Below are 20,149 nucleotides of genomic sequence, written 5' to 3' on the forward strand. Positions count from 1 at the left end.
TCCAGCAACAACAGTCGTGATCACGGCTTCCACTTTTCCACTGTTGGTGCTGCAGAGGCAGAGTTGATCACAGGAACACAGAGATATCCCAGGCAGGGCATACTGCTATTTCCACAGTCTGAACCAGGCAGGCTGGTTTGGTTGAGGCAGTATAGAGTATGGGGTGTGAAAAGGAGACATGCAAGTGAGTCTGCAAGAGGAGTTGTATTCATCTGAAGGTGTAAGAGCTCAGTGATGATAAGTAATGTCACTAATACTGTAAATATCATGCCCAATGTAAGAATATCACTGAAGCTGAAGCTCGTGACTTTGAGGGTTGTGGCCCTGCAGCACAGAGCAGAGGAAGAGATGACATGAGTGATAAAACACAAGTGATTAGATCTCCCTCCTGCTTCAGCACTTTCTCTTATCTGCCCCGTGACCCTTCTTCACGTGAAGAGGGACTCTTCATCTGCAGCCTTCTTCAGCTCTGCCTTCAGATCCCTCTCGGCTGTGGTTGTGTCTCACTCCCCTGCTGGATCGCTCAGCCCCTGACACTGGAGATCCCGACTCCGGCTCTGTCTCCTGCTGCTCCTGATCACCGTCCGGCTGGAGCGAAGGGAAGAGACGGACACACCTGCAGCTCCTCCGGTGTGACACAGGTAAGGAATCCGTTCATACGCAGATGACAGACCATCCTCTCAACATCCACGGACCCACTCTTGAGCCACATCTGGAATATGAGCTGTGATGAGCTGATCTCCTCAGAACAGAGAGTGCGAATGCATCTCATTTCACTGCAAGATAAACAGAACTAACCCCTTTATTTTCATGTGTATTGTAATAATTGTCTTCAGTTCTATCGATGTTTATGAGACAATATGTTCAAGAAGTTTAAGACACTGGGGCTGTGAAACGGAATGAGATGAGAAGTGAGAAATGACAGGAAATTTCTATTGGACACCAGTAACATTCTTGGGTTACAGGTGAAGGTCAGACAGGTGCACATAGAAACATAGTCCTGCAAAGGACTTTAATGAGCTTCCCAGACCAGACATACAGTAGTATATTGCAGAATATTAATAAATCCACCAGTACTGAGCTTTACAACGTTTACATAGAGGTGATTAAAATGAGGTAGTTGGTTTGTTAGGTTTTCTTTTCTGCAGGCTCAGGGTCAGGCCGAGAGGAGGCCTATGCCCTCAAGCTGCGGATGTAGGGCGGGCCTCCGGGGATCTTCCTATGCAGAGGCGGGTGTAGCGAGAGCGCCTGGCTTGGATAAGGAGGGGCGGGATTTAGGGCAAGTGCATGGAATCAACAAAATGTGAAAGAGGCGGAGCGCCCTTCAGAGGAGGGATTATGATCCTGACAAGTTTATTATTCATAGTTCTGCATTCCTTTATCTTAGGGTTCCGAAGCCTCACGTCCACCCCAGGAATCTGGTACCTCTGGAGAAGAAGATGCACTGATCTGCTGGACAGCAGACAAGGATCCCCGTTGAAAAGGACAGAAGGCACGCCTCAATCCCCCATTGGCAACGAGAGGAGAGACAACGCAGTTTCCCCCGTTGACAAGGACACCCACCTCCGTCCCCCATTGACAAGACAACGTTAAATGACTGAATCTCAATGGAAAACATCACGGTGGAGAACGGCACTGCTCCTGATGAGCTCCTTGTCTGGCTGACAGGGATAGACATCGTTGAAATTGTTTTCTACAGCTGCGTTGTCTGCATTGGGCTGCCCATCAACTGCCTCGCTGCGTACAGACTGTACCACCTAGTCAAGGCCAGTAATGTCCTCCCCATCTACGTCATCAACCTCCTCATCTCTGACATGCTGCAGCTTGCAATGCTACCTCTCATACTGCTGTCCTTTTACACAGATCTGCTGGATACAGTTTATTATCTAATACATCTCTGGATCTCAATCAACATATTCTCTATGTGTGTCAGCATTAGCTTCTTTGTCTGCATCTCCTTGGAGAGATACCTGGCTGTCATCCATCCCCTCTGGCACCAGAGCCACCGCAGGCCCAAGTTCGCCATCAAGTTGTCTGTGGGAGTCTGGCTGTTTTCTGGAATGTGTTTCACTGCTGAGAGTCTCCTCCCAATTCAGGAGGATATTCCATATGTTCTCTTCATTTTTGTGCTTTTTGTGTTGTTCTTTCTAGTCCCACTGACCCTCCTTGTTTTCTTCTATGTCCGAACCAAAGCCGCCATCACCTCCTCCATTGGAGCTCCGGATGTGAAGAAGAAAAGGGCCCTGCGTGTGCTGTCCGCTGTTCTCGTCCTCTTCATCGTCATCTACGGGCCTTTCTTCACTGTAATAGTGATCAGTGCTGTCCTGGATTCAATGAGGATATTTGTTAGTATGGGATTAATAGCTCTGGCAATAGTGTCCGATGTGATCAGCAGCCTGAACATTATAGTGAATCCCATCCTGTACGTCCTCCTCAGGAATGATGTCAGAGAGACGCTGGACACTACTCCCTTCTGGCGCATGTTGATGTGGTCAGTGTGTTGGTGGTATGGAGACAGAGTTGATCACAGGATCACAGAGATTTCCCAGGCAGAGCCTGTTACCAATTCCACAGTCCAGACCATGCAGGAGAGTCTGGTTTAGGGCAGCAGTAAAGGGTAAGATAGCTTTCCCCAATCCTGCTCTTGCAAGCCAAGTACGTTTACAAGCTCTCAGTCCATCTTAGGTCTAAATGACTTCGATCAGCCCATTGTTTATCTGGACCAGTTTAACATCAATATTCAGCTCTGGTGTAAATAGGTCTAGAACATCTGCAGTCAATTCAGCAACCAGAGCTGGGAATTGACGTTAAACTGGTCCAGGTAAACAAAGAATGGGCTGATCGAAGGCATTTAGAGATGTGGACTAAGTCCATAATGTACTATTTTAGGTTGCTCAGAGCGTAGCTGGAATGAAAGCTTAATTGAGGAGTTGAATTATATTGGGGATCCCCAGTCCTGGTCCTGCCGGGTCAGTGTGTCTCAAAGTTTTCATTCCAGTTAAGCCGGAAGAGCTGGTCCCTGTTTTATCTGGAGGAACTGAACAGCCGCTCCCAGCTTTCTAAGGTACTGCCGTTCAAAACAGACCTAGAGATCCTGCAGGCACAGTGCCTCCTCCAGGAAAAACATTGGAGAGTCTTGTAATGAGGAGTGAAAGGACCACTTTTACTTACTGGCCACAATGAGATCAGGGCCTCCCCACAGCACTAATCTGGCCACTGCTGCGAATGGAAGTGTTGCAAAGTAATTCACAGACATTAAAGACTATGATTTACAGACTGAAAGAGTAGTAACTGTGGTAACACTTTGCCCCAAGAGATCAAGAGATCTTGAGGAACGTTTAAGAGGAATGAGAGAAACCAGCTCTCCCTCACCTTCGCCACTCCAAATCCTGATCCTGTGAAACCTCGCTTCCTTAAATGCTATGAACGCCGACAGCAAGGCCCTGTCTCGTCCTTGCTTTAAATTCCAGCACAGACTGCCTGCACGCTGACCCGTGCTGCTTCAAACAATCTTCTCCTGAAAACCTCCTCAAACCACTTGGCTATTGCTCAGCTGGGTCCGGTGAGGACCTGTTTGGATCCTGGGAAGACGCTCCACACGGAAGCCAAAAACACCCAAAAACTTCATGAGTAAAGTCAAAAGTAACCCTAAACGTCAATTCCAATGTGAGCAAAGCACTCTGGGGATTACTGATATGGGCTGTGGCCTTGCAGCACAGAGGAAGAGATGACATGAGTGATAAAACACAAGTGATTGGATCTCCCTCCTGCATCAGCACTTTCTCTTATCTGCCCCGTGACCCTTCTTCACGTGAAGAGAGACTCTTCATCTGCAGCCTTCTTCAGCTCTGCCTACAGATCCCTCTCGGCTGTGGTTGTGTCTCACACCCCTGCTGGATTGCTCAGCCCCTGACACTGGAGATCCCGACTCCGGCTCTGTCTCCTGCTGCTCCTGATCACCGTCTGGCTGGAGCAAAGGGAAGAGATGGACACACCTGCAGCTCCTCCAGTGTGACACATGTAAGGAATCCGTTCATACGCAGATGACAGACCATCCTCTCAAGATCCACGGACCCACTCTTGAGCCACATCTGGAATATGAGCTGTGATGAGCTGATCTCCTCAGAACAGAGAGTGAGAATGCATCTCATTTCACTGCAAGATAAACAGAACTAACCCCTTTATTTTCATGTGTATTGTAATAATTGTCTTCAGTTCTATCAATGTTTATGAGACGATATGTTCAAGAAATTTAAGACACTGGTGCAGAGAAACGGAATGAGATGAAAAGTGAGAAATGACAGGAACTTTCTATTGGATATCAGTAGCATTCCTGGGTTACAGGTGAAGGTCAGACAGGTGCACATAGGAGCACAGTCCTGCAAAGGACTTTAATGAGCTTCCCAGACCAGACATACAGTAGTATATTGCAGAATATTAATAAATCCACCAGTACTGAGCTTCACAACGTTTACATAGAGGTGATTAAAAAGAGGTAGTTGGTTTGTTAGGTTTTCTTTTCTGGTTAAAGTAGGTTGTTAACATCTGAAAATGCACAAACTGCTCAGGAATCCTAAGGCTTTGAATCTAATAATCAATTGTTTTAGAATATTTCTTAAAGACCATCTGGAATGTAAAATATTTCATGTTCTCAGTGATGATTAGAATCCATCCTAGACCTGACTCATTATTTAGGGCAAGTGCATGGAATCAACAAAATGTGAAAGAGGCGGAGTGCCCTTCAGAGGAGGGATTACGATCGTGACAACTTTATTATTCACAGTTCTGCATTCTTTTATCTTAGGGTTCCGAAGCCTCATGTCCACCCCAGGAATCTGGTACCTCTGGAGAAGAAGATGCACTGATCTGCTGGACAGCAGACAAGGATCCCCGTTGAAAAGGACAGAAGGCACGCCTCAATCCCCCATTGGCAAGGAGAGGAGAGACAACTCAGTTTCCCCCGTTGACAAGGACACCCACCTCTGTCCCCCATTGACAAGACAACGTTAAATGACTGAATCTCAATGGAAAACAGCACGGTGAAGAACGGCACTGCCCCTGATGAGCTCCTTGTCTGGCTGACAGGGATAGACATCGTTGAAATTGTTTTCTACAGCTGCGTTGTCTGCATTGGGCTGCCCATCAACTGCCTCGCTGCGTACAGACTGTACCACCTAGTCAAGGCCAGTAATGTCCTCCCCATCTACGTCATCAACCTCCTCATCTCTGACATGCTGCAGCTTGCAATGCTACCTCTTATACTGCTGTCCTTTTACACAGATCTGCTGGATACAGTTTATTATCTAATACATCACTGGATCTCAATCAACATATTCTCTATGTGTGTCAGCATTAGTTTCTTTGTCTGCATCTCCCTGGAGAGATACCTGGCCATCGTCCATCCCCTGTGGCACCAGACCCAGCGCAGCCCCAGGTTAGCCATCAAGGTGTCTGTGGGAGTCTGGCTATTTGCTGGAATGTGTTTCACAGTTGAAAATCTCCTCGCAACGCAATATGTTCTCTTTATTTTTGTGCTTTTTGTGTTGTTTTTCCTAGTCCCACTGATCCTCCTTGTTTTCTTCTATGTCCAAACCAAAGCCGCCATCACCTCCTCCATTGGAGCTCCGGATGTGAAGAAGAAAAGGGCCCTGCGTGTACTGTCCGCTGTTCTCGTCCTCTTCATCTTCATCTACGGGCCTTTCTTCACTGTAATAGTTGTCCGTGCTGTCCTGGATTCAATGAGGATATTTGCTAGTATGCCATTAATAGCTCTGGCAATAGTGTCTGATGTGATCAGCAGCCTGAACATTTTAGTGAATCCCATCCTGTACGTCCTCCTCAGGAATGATGTCAGAGAGACACTGGACACTACTCCCTTCTGGCGCATCTTGACGTGGTCAGTGTGTTGGTGCTGTGGAGACAGAGTTGATCACAGGATCACAGAGATTTCCCAGGCAGAGCCTGTTACCAATTCCACAGTCCAAACCATGCAGGAGAGTCTGGTTTAGGGCAGCAGTAAAGGGTAAGATATCTTTCCCCAATCCTGCTCTTGCAAGCCAAGTATGTTTACAAGCTCTCAGTCCATCTTAGGTCTAAATGACTTCGATCAGCCCATTCTTTATCTGGACCAGTTTAACATCAATATTCAGCTCTGGTGTAAATAGGTCTAGAACATCTGCAGTCAATTCAGCAACCAGAGCTGGGAATTGACGTTAAACTGGTCCAGGTAAACAAAGAATGGGCTGATTGAAGGCAGTTAGAGATGTGGACTAAGACCATAATGTACTATTTTAGGTTGCTCAGAGCATAGCTGGAATGAAAGCTTAATTGAGGAGTTGAATTATATTGGGGATCCCCAGTCCTGGTCCTGCCGGGTCAGTGTGTCTCAAAGTTTTCATTCCAGTTAAGCCCGAAGAGCTGGTCCCTGTTTTATCTGGAGGAACTGAACAGCCGCTCCCAGCTTTCTAAGGTACTGCCGTTCAAAGCAGACCTAGAGATCCTGCAGGCACAGTGCCTCCTCCAGGAAAAACATTGGAGAGTCTTGTAATGAGGAGTGAAAGGACCACTTTTACTTACTGGCCACAATGAGATCAGGGCCTGCCCACAGCACTAATCTGGCCACTGCTGCGAATGGAAGTGTTGCAAAGGAATTCAGAGACATTAAAGACTATGATTTACAGACTGAAAGACTGGTAACTGTGGTAACACTTTGCCCCAGAGGTAGAGATCTTGGGGAACGTTTAGGAGGAATGAGAGAAACCAGCTCTCCCTCACCTTCGCCACTCCAAATCCTGATCCTGTGAAACCTCGCTTCCTTAAATGCTATGAACGCCGACGGCAAGGCCCTGTCTCGTCCTTGCTATGTCTTCCAGCACTGACTGCCTGCACGCTGACCTGTGCTGCTTCAAACAATCTTCTTCTGAAAACCTCCTCAAACCACTTGGCTATTGCTCAGCTGGGTCCGGTGAGGACCTGTTTGGATCCTGGGAAGACCCTCCACACGGAAGCCAAAAACACCCAAAAACTTCATGAGTAAAGTCAACAGTAACCCTAAAAGTCAATTCCAATTTGAACAAAGCACTCTGAGGATTACTGATATGGGCTGTGGCCTTGCAGCACAGAGGAAGAGCTGACATGAGTGATAAAACACAAGTGATTAGATCTCCCTCCTGCTTCAGCACTTTCTCTTATCTGCCCCGTGACTCTTCTTCACGTGAAGAGGGACTCTTCATCTGCAGCCTTCTTCAGCTCTGCCTTCAGATCCCTCTCGGCTGTGGTTGTGTCTCACACCCCTGCTGGATCGCTCAGCCCCTGACACTGGAGATCCCGACTCCAGCTCTGTCTCCTGCTGCTCCTGATCACCGTCCGGCTGGAGCGAAGGGAAGAGACGGACACACCTGCAGCTCCTCCGGTGTGACACAGGTAAGGAATCCATTCATACGCAGATGACAGACCATCCTCTCAAGATCCACGGACCCACTCTTGAGCCACATCTGGAATATGAGCTGTGATGAGCTGATCTCCTCAGAACAGAGAGTGAGAATGCATCTCATTTCACTGCAAGATAAACAGAACTAACCCCTTTATTTTCATGTGTATTGTAATAATTGTCTTCAGTTCTATCAATGTTTATGAGACAATATGTTCAAGAAATTTAAGACACTGGTGCAGAGAAACGGTATGAGATGAGAAGTGAGAAATGACAGAACCTTTCTACTGGTCACCAGTAACTTTCCTGGGTTACAGGTGAAGGTCAGACAGGTGCACATAGGAGCACAGTCCTGCAAAGGACTTTAACGAGCTTCCCAGACTAGATATAGAATATTAGTAAGTCACCCAAAACAGAGCTTCATAATGTTAACATAGTGATGATTAAAACGAGGTAGTTGGTTCCTTAGCAATTTGCTTTTCTTCTGTTTAAGGCAGCTTGTACTCAGCTCTAAAAATGTGTATGTTACTTAGAAGTCCAAAAGCTTTAAATTTAGCTGGCAATAATTTTATTTATTTTATTTATTTTTTCACCTGGAGTGAAAAATATTTCATGACACATGATATTATTGTCTTCATTTATTATGATTCAAGTGTAATATTATTATACCTTCGGGAAATTTGACCTTTTCATTACCTGCTAGAGCTGCATCCCTCTCTGTGGTTTAGATGCAATAGTATGTCTGGAAACAAGCAGTGGAGCAGGGAAAATAATAACAAATGAAAATGTGAAAGTGAACTGCGGGATATTTATGTAAATTATGAGCACAAAATTAAACGTAGTTGTGCGTAGTTTCATTCAACGTATTAATCCATGGTTATTTTCTAGGAGTCTTTTATAGTTAAACCCATGGACATAAACAACACCACAGCAGAAGTTTTAGACATGTTCGCACATCATTTTTAAACAAAGTAAGTTAAGTGGATGAAATGAATGTAGTGGATTACATTTTAATTTTTATGATCAATACTTTTCCATCACAGGGGATGTTAAGATTTGAAATATTGAGGTTCTCTATCATTTTCATCAATTGATTGATACTTTGATTGGCTGACAAAAATCATTTTATTCTTAATCACTTTATTATTCTTAATTGTGCTTTTATTTTTTCCAAAGCTGCACAACCAACTCAGAAATCTGTCCCCTCTGGATACTGGATAAAGAAGAAGCAGTGCTCTGCTGAACACTAGGCAAACGTCCCCACCAACAAGGACAGGAAAGACGCATCAGTCCTTCAGAGAGAAAGACAGGCACCTCAATTCTTCATTTACAAGGACAGAAGGGACACTTCATTTTCTATAAACAAGGACACAGTAAATCAATCTCAATGGAAAACAGCACTATGGACAACGGCACTGCTCCTGGTGAGCTCAGTCCCTGGCTGACAGGAATAGACATTGTTGAAATTGTTTTCTATAGCTGCATCATTTGCATTGGGCTGCCCCTCAACTGCCTCGCTGTGATCGGACTCTACAAGCTAATCAAGACCAATAATGCCCTCCCCATCTACGTCATCAACCTCCTCATCACTGACCTTCTCCAGCTTGTTGTGCTACCTCCAGTACAGTTTAGCTTTTACATAGATCGGTCACTTGCAACAGTTTATGTATTCATTAGTTTTCTCATGGTCTACGTTATCTGTATGTGTGTCAGCATTGGCTTCTTTGTCTGCATCTCCCTGGAGAGATACGTGGCTGTCGTCCATCCCCTGTGGCACCAGAGCCACCGCAGCCCCAGGTTCGCCATCAAGGTGTCTGTGGGAGTCTGGCTGTTTCCTCTTCTCTTCTTCGCTGTGATTCTCCTCCTGTTTCTCCTTGATCTAATGGAAATTCCTTCAGTCATTTGGATTCCTCTGTTCTTTGTGTTCTTCTTCCTTGTTCCACTGATCCTCCTTGTTTTCTTCTATGTCCGCTCCAAAGCCGCCATCACCTCCTCTATCGGAGCTCCGGATGTGAAGAAGAAAAGGGCCCTGCGTGTGCTGTCCGCTGTACTCACCCTCTTCATCCTTATTTACGGACCTTTCTTCACTTTATTTGTGATCAGTTATATCCTGGAATCTATAAACATATTCACCACTCTGGGAAGCAGAGAGGTGGCAATGACTTCTTCTGTGATCCGCAGTCTCAATGTCATCGTAGATCCCATCCTGTACGTCCTCCTCAGGAATGATGTCAGACAGATGCTGGACACCACCCCCTGCTGGCGCATGTTGATGTGGTCAGTGTGTTGGTGCTGCAGAGGCAGAGTTGATCACAGGAACACAGAGATTCCCCAGTCAGAGAGTACCGCTGTTTCCACAGTCTGAACCAGGCAGGACATATTTGTTATGACACTCTAGTGTAAGACAGAGGTTCCCCATTCTAATCCTGCAGGTCCAGCATGTCTACAGCATGGTTCCCTAGTCCTGTTCCTACAGGTTTTCAGTCCAGCTTGGTTGTTGTCATCTTCAATCAGCCCCTTATTGGTTTATTTGGACCAGTTTTACAGCTTCTACCAGCTTTGTCGTGTGCTGCAGTTGGACGAAGATCATAAAAATCTAATTATATTATGGGGCGGAGCGGTGACACTGTGTCTAAGGATCTGTGCCTGTGGCTGGAAGGTTACTGATTCAAATCCCACAGTCAGCAGAGGAATCCTACTCTGTTGGGCCCCTGAGCAAGGCCCTTAACCCCAGCTGCTCCAGGGGCGCCGTATAAATGGCTGACCCTTTGCTCTTACCCCAATCTTGTCTCTCCCTGTCTGCGTGTCTCATGAAGAGCAAGCTGGGGTATGCGAAAAGACAAATTCCCAATAGAAGAAATTGTATATAACCAATAAAGAGATCTTATCTCATCTCTAATTGAGACAGTCAAGAGAGTACCTGGATTGGGAAATAAAGAGGTTAAATTACATCTGGGATCCCCAATCCTGGTCCTGGAGAGTCAGGGGCGTCTCAAGGTTTTCATCCCAACTTGACTCTTATTGAGCTGAACCAGCTGGTACCCAGTTTAACAGACAGCTCCTCCCAGGTTTTTACGTCTAATTGTTTTAAAGAGACCTGAAAAAACAAACAGATACTGTACAGCACCCCTGCAGGCTGAGGATTGGGGACCCCTGGGATCAGGTAATAAGTGTGTTGAGCACATTTACTGAATGGCCATGCTTAGAACAAGGCCTAATCACAGAAATAATTTGGCCACACTTGTGAATAAACGTGTTTAAAAACAGTACACAGGTATTAACTTAGATTAGCTGCCTAGCATTCACATGGAACATGTTCATGGAGCTTAATCTTAAATGACGTGGTGAGTGACCATCCGGCGTCTCCCTCCCTGATGAAAACGTCCAGGAAGGTCCTGGAAGATGACTGTCGGAGAATAAGACAGATGCTTGGTGTTGGAATTGAGTTGAGGAGCTGTCTGGGGCTGCAGATGTGAGACGCCAGTCGGTTTTGATTACTTCAGAGTGATGAGGAAGTGAGGTGTCTTCTGATTCTTGGAAGGTAAATTAATCATTTCCAATTAGGGAAAATTGAATAACAAGCTCACAGCTGCAGGCTGATCTTTAATGACTTAATCTTAATGTTCGTTACAATAAGGAGCAGTTATCGAGTTATCCAACTCAACTGCAATTTTAGTTTAGGACCTGCTGTGTATTGAGCACATTTACTGAATGGCCATGCTTAGAACAAGGCCTAATCACAGAAATAATTTGGCCACACTTGTGAATAAACGTGTTTAAAAACAGTACACAGGTATTAACTTAGATGAGCTGCCTAGCATTTGTAACAGAGGATGAAAATAGATCAGACACTGTGGTTAGACTCTGTACGGATATAGACGTTCTATTACCGCCTCTGTACGTTTCTGCTCTACATTTTACACTGCTTTCTTACGGATTTGTTGATCATTCCTCTCACCAAAGCAGTGCATTCCTGTGCTTTTTGAACCCCCTACTTGCTTGCCAAGTTCACTTCATACGTGACATCCACACAAAGATAAAGCATAGACATCAAAGGAAACTCACGTGGTCTACTCTTATTTCCCAGTTTACGGGCATGTGACAACACGTTGCGTGCCGTCTACTTTCATCTAGCACCAATGGGTTTGCTCTTCTTTGCCACAACTCCGCACAATAACGAGGAATTTCGAGTCCCGGTCACTCCCGCCTGAATAAGTTCCAGATGAGACGCAATGAGTCTGGAGACTCTGAGTGCCAGAGTGATGACACACCAGGTCCCCTCCCGCGCCAGCTAGGACCAACATGGGAAGAGACTTTCAGGAAGAAGCTGGTACGTGGGAGCCATGAGGAAGTCACCGCAGCAGGTGTCACATTGCATGGGACAATGATTCCTTGCCTTCTGCTCATTTCATTAAAAATCCCAGGGCGTTTCTCGAAAAGAGTAGGGGTGTAACCCCGGCGTCCTGGCCAAATTTCCCATTGGCCTTAACCAATCATGGCCTCCTAATAATCCCCCTCTATGAATTGGCTTCATTACTCTGTTCTCCTCCCCACTGATAGCTGGTGTGTGGTGAGCGTTCTGGCACACTTTGGCTCCTGTTGCATCATCCAGGTGGATGCTGCACATTGGTGGTAGTGGAGGGGATCCCCGTTACCTGTAAAGCGCTTTGAGTGGAGTGTCCAGAAAAGCGCTATATAAGTGTAAGCAATTATTATTATTATTATTATTTCGGAAGCGCCCACGGTTCCCGTTCACATGGAACATGTTCATGGAGCTTAATCTTAAATGACGTGGCGAGTGACCACCCGGCGTCTCCCTCCCTGATGAAAACGTCCAGGAAGGTCCTAGAAGATGACTGTCGGAGAATAAGACAGATGCCTGGTGTTGGAATTGAGTTGAGGAGCTGTCTGGGGCTGCAGATGTGAGACGCCAGTCGGATTTGATTACTTCAGAGTGATGAGGAAGTGAGGTGTCTTCTGATTCTTGGAAGGTAAATTAATCATTTCCAATTAGGGAAAATTGAATAACAAGCTCACAGCTGCAGGCTGATCTTTAATGACTTAATCTTAATGTTCGTTACAATAAGGAGCAGTTATCGAGTTATCCAACTCAACTGCAATTTTAGTTTAGGACCTGTTGCAACTGCAGAAACTCTTTAACTCCATTGATCTAAAACAAAAGTGACATTCATTCGATTTATAATTCAGCATGTAAACTGTATGCTTTATAGGGAAATTACTCATATTTAACAAGCTTCCAAACCCAGACACTTTTAGCCTCGTAAGCGACTCAACCTGTACCGAAGAGTTGCTCAGGACCCTATGCAGACGGTATAATCCGGAAGTAAGTGAAACACACAGGGAAGAGACGACGAGGTACTGGGCAGGTTGACATACAGGGGGGCATGACGACTGTGCACTGTTGCTCGGGGGGGGCGTGGCCCTGGTGAACAAGTCCAAGGGGACTCTGGGGTGTAGTCCTCTGGGGTGTAGTCCAAAAGTCCAGAGCAGGGTAATCCAAGTGAGACAAAGACAAGACAAGGTTTAACAACAGGAAGGGGATCTGGTGCTGGGACAGGGAATAAAAGTGGACTAACGAGGCCAGGCACTCTGAGCCCTGGACTCAGACGGTCAGGACACTGGGGTGAAGCCTATGCCGTCGGGCCACTCCCGGACCCCCTGGTAGGCAGGCTTCCATCTCCCAATGCTAAGCCCAGAATGGTGAGAGTGTCTGGCTTAAAGAAGGGGGGCTGGATAGGAGGCAGGTGCACAGATTCAACAACAAAGTGAAAGAGCCAGAGCGCCCTTAAGAGTAGGGCTGATGATCGTGACACAACCTGGGAACTCTGTGATTGTGGGTTTGACACTGATTACTGTCACTAGCCCACATGTAACAATGTCTCTTCCGGTGATGGTGCGCTATTGGCTGAGAGCTGAGTTTAGTTGGTTCCCAGCAGCAAAACTGGGCTCCTGTGGCGAAGCGGATGTAACAAGTCACGTTGTTGTTCAAGAGAGAGGGAGCCGAGTCAGGAGAGATTTCCGACTAATCCAAAACGTTAGGCAGAGGCGTCGTCGAGGGTGAATTCCGGGTTCGATACCAAGGGTTATTCAAACGGTGAAAGGAAGACAAATCCAAAGCGCTAGACAAGATCAAGGTCAAAAGGGAAGATCCGGGTTTGAGTATCCATGAAAAGGCAAGAGGAAGTTTTAGTAATGCGAGGCAAGGAGTTTAGAAGAAACTGACAGTACTGAGCAGTGTTCAGTGAAAAGGAGAAGGCTTCAGTCTGGAAGTGGACGGTGTGTTAACGAGTGTGGAGTGGCGCGATTGGATGGAGGGATAGATCGGCGGCGCTTGCGGAGATTGCTTCCAGCTGGTGCTTGATTAGGACGAGACCACTTGGCAGCGGACGTGACAGCAAGTACTTGCATGATTCTGTCGGTGATGGACACACCTCTCCTCTGGTCAGGACCTATCCTCCAGTAAAGCGCAGAGATTCCTTTTGACGTGCTAAAAAGTGGGTGGCTCCGAAGTGGGTGGGGGACGTCCATCGGTATTTCCATATCCTTCTGTATGGGACAGTGGTCTGTCCCCCGCACATCCACAGGGCCGGAGATTTGGACAGCAGTAAAGGCAGCAGCCTTGGCGTCTTCTCATAGGTGTTCTGTCCCCTTGGAGCATTTATGCTTCGAGGCCTGAGCACCTGATGAATTGTATCGATGGTGGCATCGAGATTGCCTTCGAAAGGCGGAGGCCATGGGCAGCGGCTCTCGGATGCGTGTCGTGCTTCGTAGGGGAGAAAGCAGCATTCAGGGTCTTGTACTTCTTGAATTGAATGCGTCTCTCTTCATCCTCTCACCACTCATTTAAAATGTGCTTTTTCTCTGCTCTTTCCCAGGTGATTCCCTCACTGCACCATCCTGAAAGGTCTCTGCAGCTGCAGAGTGTGTGTGTGGATTCCAAGGAGAATGACGTCTTGAAGCTGACCCAACACCAAGAAGATGAGCACATCCGGAGGGTGCAGACAAGAGGAAGCTGTTTGGTTGTATCCTGTCGTTTGTCTGGAGATCTGCTGCATCACTGCACACGTGACAAGGTTTCACCACAGAAAGGCTCAGGCTCCTGAGCTCATGCTGCAGCCTCATAACGGAGAACATCAGCACTGCTGTCACACACTGGAAGAGCCTTACCGTGCTGGTTTGCCCAAAGAAACAGGATTGCATCTCAGAGACTGATGCACAGAAGTATTGGACACCAGTCTGGAAAAGGTAAGAGCATTGCAATGGAGTCCAACAGGTATTTCCATCCTATTTCACCTCCAATTCCTCTGTGCTTTCAAGGGTGTGTTAAGTAGTCAAGGCTCAGTGAAGTGCTCAGTCCTGAGAAGACAAAAACTCTGCAATAGTATGACATTCCAGTTCCAGGGTGACCAGCTCTGCTTTTCATTATTCTCCAGCTTAGTGGGTGCTGTAGGAGACTAGATGCAACTCAAGATGCTGGGAAAAATCCAAATGAACTTTAAAAGTCAAACCCACACGTCTCTCATTCAACAGCAGAGCTCCATCTTTAGCAAAGCACTCTGATGTTTTGTAATGATGACTGTGAGCTTGCAGCACAGAGGAAGAGATGACACGAGTGATAAAACACAAGTGGTTAGATCTCACTCCTGCTTCAGCACTTTCTCTTATCTGCCCCAGGACCCTTCTGAGTGATAAGGGACTCTTTATCTGCAGCCTCCTTTTCCTTCTGCCTTCAGATGCCTCTCCCTCTCCCCTGTGACTGTGTCTCGCGCCCCTGCCGGATCGCCCAGCCCTGACATTGGAGATCCCGACTCCGGCTCTGTCTCCTGCTGCTCCCGGTCACCATTCAGCTGAAAGAGACGGACACACCTGCAGCTCCTCCAGTGCGAGGCAGGTAAGGAATCCACTTATATTCTAAGGACAGAAGATCCTTTTGTGACCCACTGACTGTGACGCATTGTCTGGAATATGAACTGCGATTAGTTTATATTCCTTCAAGAGCTTTAAGATACCGGGATTCAATCGGACACACATTATTTAACTGTGTTACGGGTGAAGGTCAGACCAGTACACAGATAGGACACTGAGTATCGCATTTTTGTATAAGTCTTACCTTGACCTGACACATGGTATTCTTCTCCTTAATGACAAAAAATGTATGATATTACTCTAAGTGTATGGTGTGATCATCTCACGCAGAATTCACAAACAACCTTACAGTGATCTTTTTAAACATTTTCCTACTTTCTCTTTACTTTCTTTAACTAAAACGTATAATGCCGAAGAAATAACTTAATTATACTAGGCTTTCTTTTTGCACATGAATGATTTCAATCATAGTGGAATTTAAGTTGTTAATTGATAAGGTTTTCTGTCATTTTCACGGACTAAGTGGCTGATTAATTCTTAATCGCTGTATAATTTATAATTCTGCTAGGGTACTTCCAAAGCTCTACGGCCACCCCAGAATTGTCTCCTCTGGAGATACACTGTCCCCCCCTGCAGCACAGCTCCTCCACACCCCTGAGGCTCTAAGAGGGGCAGGGAGAGAAGAAGCGCCTAGTGGACTCACCTGGAGAACCCCGGAGCAGAAGAAGCTCTGGACCGCTGGACAGCAGGCAAAGGTCCCCACTGACAAGGACAGGACACACAGCTAAGTCTCCATTGACAGGGACAGGACACACAGCTCAGTCTCCATTGACAGGGACAGGACTGAAACAATCGGGACACCAGAAACACTCACAAACAGGCGAGGCATGAACACCACCACTGTCGATCAAAACAGCTCTGTGTTCTATACAGATGCCTCCCGCAATGCCAATTCCACAGACATCTCGTCCATTTCCGTCCGCTCCCTTAAAACCTTCTTCATCGCAATGGAGGGCCTTTATCTGTCCGTGGGGCTGCCTGTCAACTGCCTGGCCATTTTCGGTCTGTGTCGACTGGTCACTGTTAACCACGTTGCCCCAGTCTATGTCATCAACCTCCTCATTTCAGACCTGCTCCAGATGCCCATCAAATTCCAACACATCATCACGTTTGTAACTGAATCCACAAGCCCAGATGCGAGTGTCAATGGATCCACGAATTCAAGCCAATACGTCTGCAGCAGGGCTTTCCACATTGGCGTGAGCGCTGGCAACGGGTTCATGGTGTGCATCGCCCTCGAGCGGTACCTGGTCATCGCCCACCCGCTGTGGTACAGGTTCCGCCACAGCGTCAAGAACTCAGTTCTGCTTTCTCTGGCCATCTGGACGATGTGTGTCCCCTGCGTCCTTCTCTTCACCTCTTACGTGGTCCTGTACGGGTTCCTGATCGTCCTGATGCTCCTCTCCTCGGCCCTTCTTGTGTTCTTCTACGTTGGCACCAGGAGAGCCATCGTGGCTGCGATCTCCATGACCGCAGCCGAGAAGGCGCGCATCCTGTGCATGCTGGCCTTCGTGCTGATCACCAATGCCGTGCTCTCTGTGCCGCTGTTGGTGTACTTGCTTCTGGCCGTGACCGACGTCGACGTGCAGTATGAAAAAGCCATCGCTTTCCAGGCGTTTGCCTACATCCTGTTCATCCTGACTTCCACGAATCTGCTCTTGGATCCCGTTTTGTACATCTTCCTCAGAACCGATGTCCAACAGACTCTGAATCCCGTCCCTGGACTTCGGCGTCTGAACTGTGCCTTCAATTGCCGGAGGAAGGCAATGGCAGGCCAGGGAGAGAGAGACAAAGAACTCTCCTTCCTGCCACTTTCAGCCAGCAAACTGCCCCGAGAGCCTTTCTGCCCAGAACAAATTGGTGATGGGTGAAACTCTTAGCAGCTACAACTGGAGAGATTTTTATGATGCAAAGATCTCCATTGATAAGGACAGGTCACACACCTCTGTCTCCATTGACAAGGACAGGACGCACACCTCAGTCTCCATTGATAAGGACAGGACACACACCTCTGTCTCCATTGACAAAGACAGATAAGACATCTCAGTCTTCGTTGACAAAGGTAGGACACACAGCTCAGTCCTCATTGTCAAGGACAGGACACACAGCTCAGTCCCTGTTCACAAGGACTGGACAGACACCTCTGTCCTCATTGACAAGGACAGGAAAGACACCTCTACCTCCACTGACAAAATGGTACCAATAACTCAGATACCTTGTCTCTGGCCTGTGTACACTCGTGAGAAGGTCAGAAAGTACCCCTTTTCTGTGAACAGACCTCATAGAGGAAGAACGGGGACATAGTCTCCTCCAATGTTAGAGTTGAAGACAATTTTTACATTTTAAACAATTTTAATAGTTATTTTACAGATCTTGTTTCATGCAGAAATAAGTTTTTTCTTAACAGAGTGCTGCTTTAAACGTCTAAAACTACAGGTCTGTTTTGTAAAAAAACTGAGGTTTTCTCAGACAAGGAGGTGACCTCTACAGAGCCTAACCCAGCAATGGGTGCATTTTAAAAACATGAAGGGACATTTATTCTGGCAGCAGGCATGTGAATAACTCATGCTAATCCAATCAGTTTAGAAATGTAGGGAATTTGGAAAATTTGGGATCTCACCTGATTTGAAAGGAAGTAATGCTGATGTAAATTGAGCTTTCCAGGCAACAACAGCATAATCAAATTAAAATTATCAGGATTCCGTCTATCTGCCACACCTCCCTTCAAAGGGAAACTGCAGTCCCAATTTTTATTCAATCTTGGTAACAAAATAAATGAACAGATGGTATTGCAAAATTTTACACATTTCAAATTAAATACAAAATCGCAAACTTTGGGCAAGTGCTGTGAGTCACTATGTTGTCACAAACCTCTGGTCTCACCAGAGTTCACCAGAGAGTTCACAAGAAATTTGACTTACACCGGCCCTTCCTGCTCACTAGTCACTGTAATGATTAATGTACTGTGATGTATGAGGGAAGAAGCACAGGCTGTGCAACATTTAACTGCAGAAATGTTCTCACAAGTAAGTAGTATTTGTCATAAAACCCGTCTCGAAGTCGAGGGCAATATTTCTACTGGGTTAAAAGAGATGTATTCACAAGCCTGCTTGTTTACAAAATAATAGGGCCACTTCACCTCACCTGACGTTTGCTTGCCTTGTTCTGAAGAGCATAATACGGAAAATTTGGGAGGAAAATCGGAGGTTCTATATTTTGAAATGCACTCATTCAGGCTGATTCGTTCTCATTTCCAAAAGATAAAAAAAAACGTTGCAGTTCCCCTTTAAGAGGAGACAGTTATTCGAAGAATATGCCCACGTTGACAATGTGATTTCATTCCTGCCGCCGAGTCTGGTTTCCAGGCATTGATAATCACCCCCACGTCGTTCTCAAGGCTTTGAAGGAAGGACTCAGGAAGAGTACAGGCAATTCCGCTGCCGAGCAATTGTGTCACTTTCCCCAATGTATTTCGTGATCGTCAACAGTAAAGTACTTACGTTTTTTAAAACTAGGATTTTATTATGGTACTTTGTAAATTGGTATATAAGCAACAATAGTAATTAAGAAGCTTTGTTAGGAGAGTATTTAGGGCTTTTGAATTATTCATATCTGTTCAGATACTTCTAAGTTACAGGGGGTGTTATGAACAGTATGAAGTTATGACTAATTATTTTGATTTTAAGGTGGGCTTGTTTAACCTTTTGATTTAAATGTAAAGATCTTGGTTATAGTCATCTGTAAAGCGCAGCTTCAGAATAAATCGCAAAATGTGATGAGCGCAATACAGCTTCTGTGCTCTCGTGTTCTGTTGGACAGAGTCTGTGTTTGCTGTTTCATTGAACATCATCACCCGCAGGATTTATGCCCTCACGGACACTCGTAGCTTTCCTGAGTCACACATACAGTAAAGTGCCATTGTTATTTTTTTGACAGCTTATTTTCCCAGTAAAACCGGTAACCTCGTCCGTCGCATGAAATCATGAAATGAAATCGGGGCAGTTTCGCGATAGAGACCGGTCAACACTCCTACTGTTTATTGCGGGTGGGGGGGGGGGTTCTCAGGGCACAGGGAAATCTTCATCTTTCGTTTCTGCAGCTGCGGAAGAAACACTATCACTGGCTGCTGGAGTCAGCCCCTCCCTCTGTCCTCTCAAGGCTTTGTTAGCGACTCGGCAAACTCGCCCTTCCGTGGCCTCGGGTTACAAAGTTTTTCCAGCTGTTCTAGATGACTTATCACGCAGTTGTGGTGAGTCACAGAAAGAAGTCATTGCTTCAGGGTCCCGGGAAAACGCCCAGTACGTAGCCTTGTTTTTACATTGTCCCTGGACCGCTCCGTACTCTCCCTTCCCTTCACCTCCGAGTTATTTGTCAAAAGTCCGCTATTTCCGCGGCTCACCAGCTCTCCTTTCGCCAGCTGCGCATATAAGGTTTCCGGTTTTCTTCGTTCTGATCAGATCTGACCCTGCTTCGAAATGACGAGTTACATTTTTCTTTTCATTTCACATCTGTCGTGTACTTAAACGGCCCTCAAAATCTCGAAATAAAATCCGTCGTGTACTTGAAACCCTTTTCGAATCTGTGTCGTACAGTATGCTCGCTTCCCTACTGCCGAAGTCTGTCTTACCAGAACACTAAGGGGAGGTTTCTAAAGCTTCGATTTTAAAACCAAATATCGGACGGGTTTTAACGCGTAGGCTGACAGTTGTGCTACTATTAGTTTTAAAACGTGAAGAACGCGACTTTTAATCTGGCTAAGTAGTCGTGTTTCGA

General features: G+C 46.3%; 1 protein-coding gene across 1 annotated transcript; it reads left to right on the forward strand.

Annotated features, from left to right (window-relative positions):
* Window positions 1-12,161: 12,161 nt before the first annotated feature.
* On the forward strand, window positions 12,162-19,943 carry LOC148660121 (G protein-coupled receptor 4-like). The gene is made up of 4 exons (XM_088634146.1): window positions 12,162-12,420; window positions 14,326-14,695; window positions 15,184-15,341; window positions 15,885-19,943. The coding sequence occupies exon 4, from the start codon at window positions 16,204-16,206 to the stop codon at window positions 17,245-17,247; it is 1,044 nt and encodes a 347-aa protein (XP_088490272.1). The 5' UTR covers window positions 12,162-12,420; window positions 14,326-14,695; window positions 15,184-15,341; window positions 15,885-16,203; the 3' UTR covers window positions 17,248-19,943.
* The last annotated feature ends 206 nt before the right edge of the window (window positions 19,944-20,149 follow it).

The sequence above is a fragment of the Lepisosteus platostomus genome, chromosome 6, assembly GCF_059453375.1.
Source record: "Lepisosteus platostomus isolate fLepPlt1 chromosome 6, fLepPlt1.hap1, whole genome shotgun sequence".
Lineage (NCBI taxonomy): Eukaryota > Metazoa > Chordata > Actinopteri > Semionotiformes > Lepisosteidae > Lepisosteus > Lepisosteus platostomus.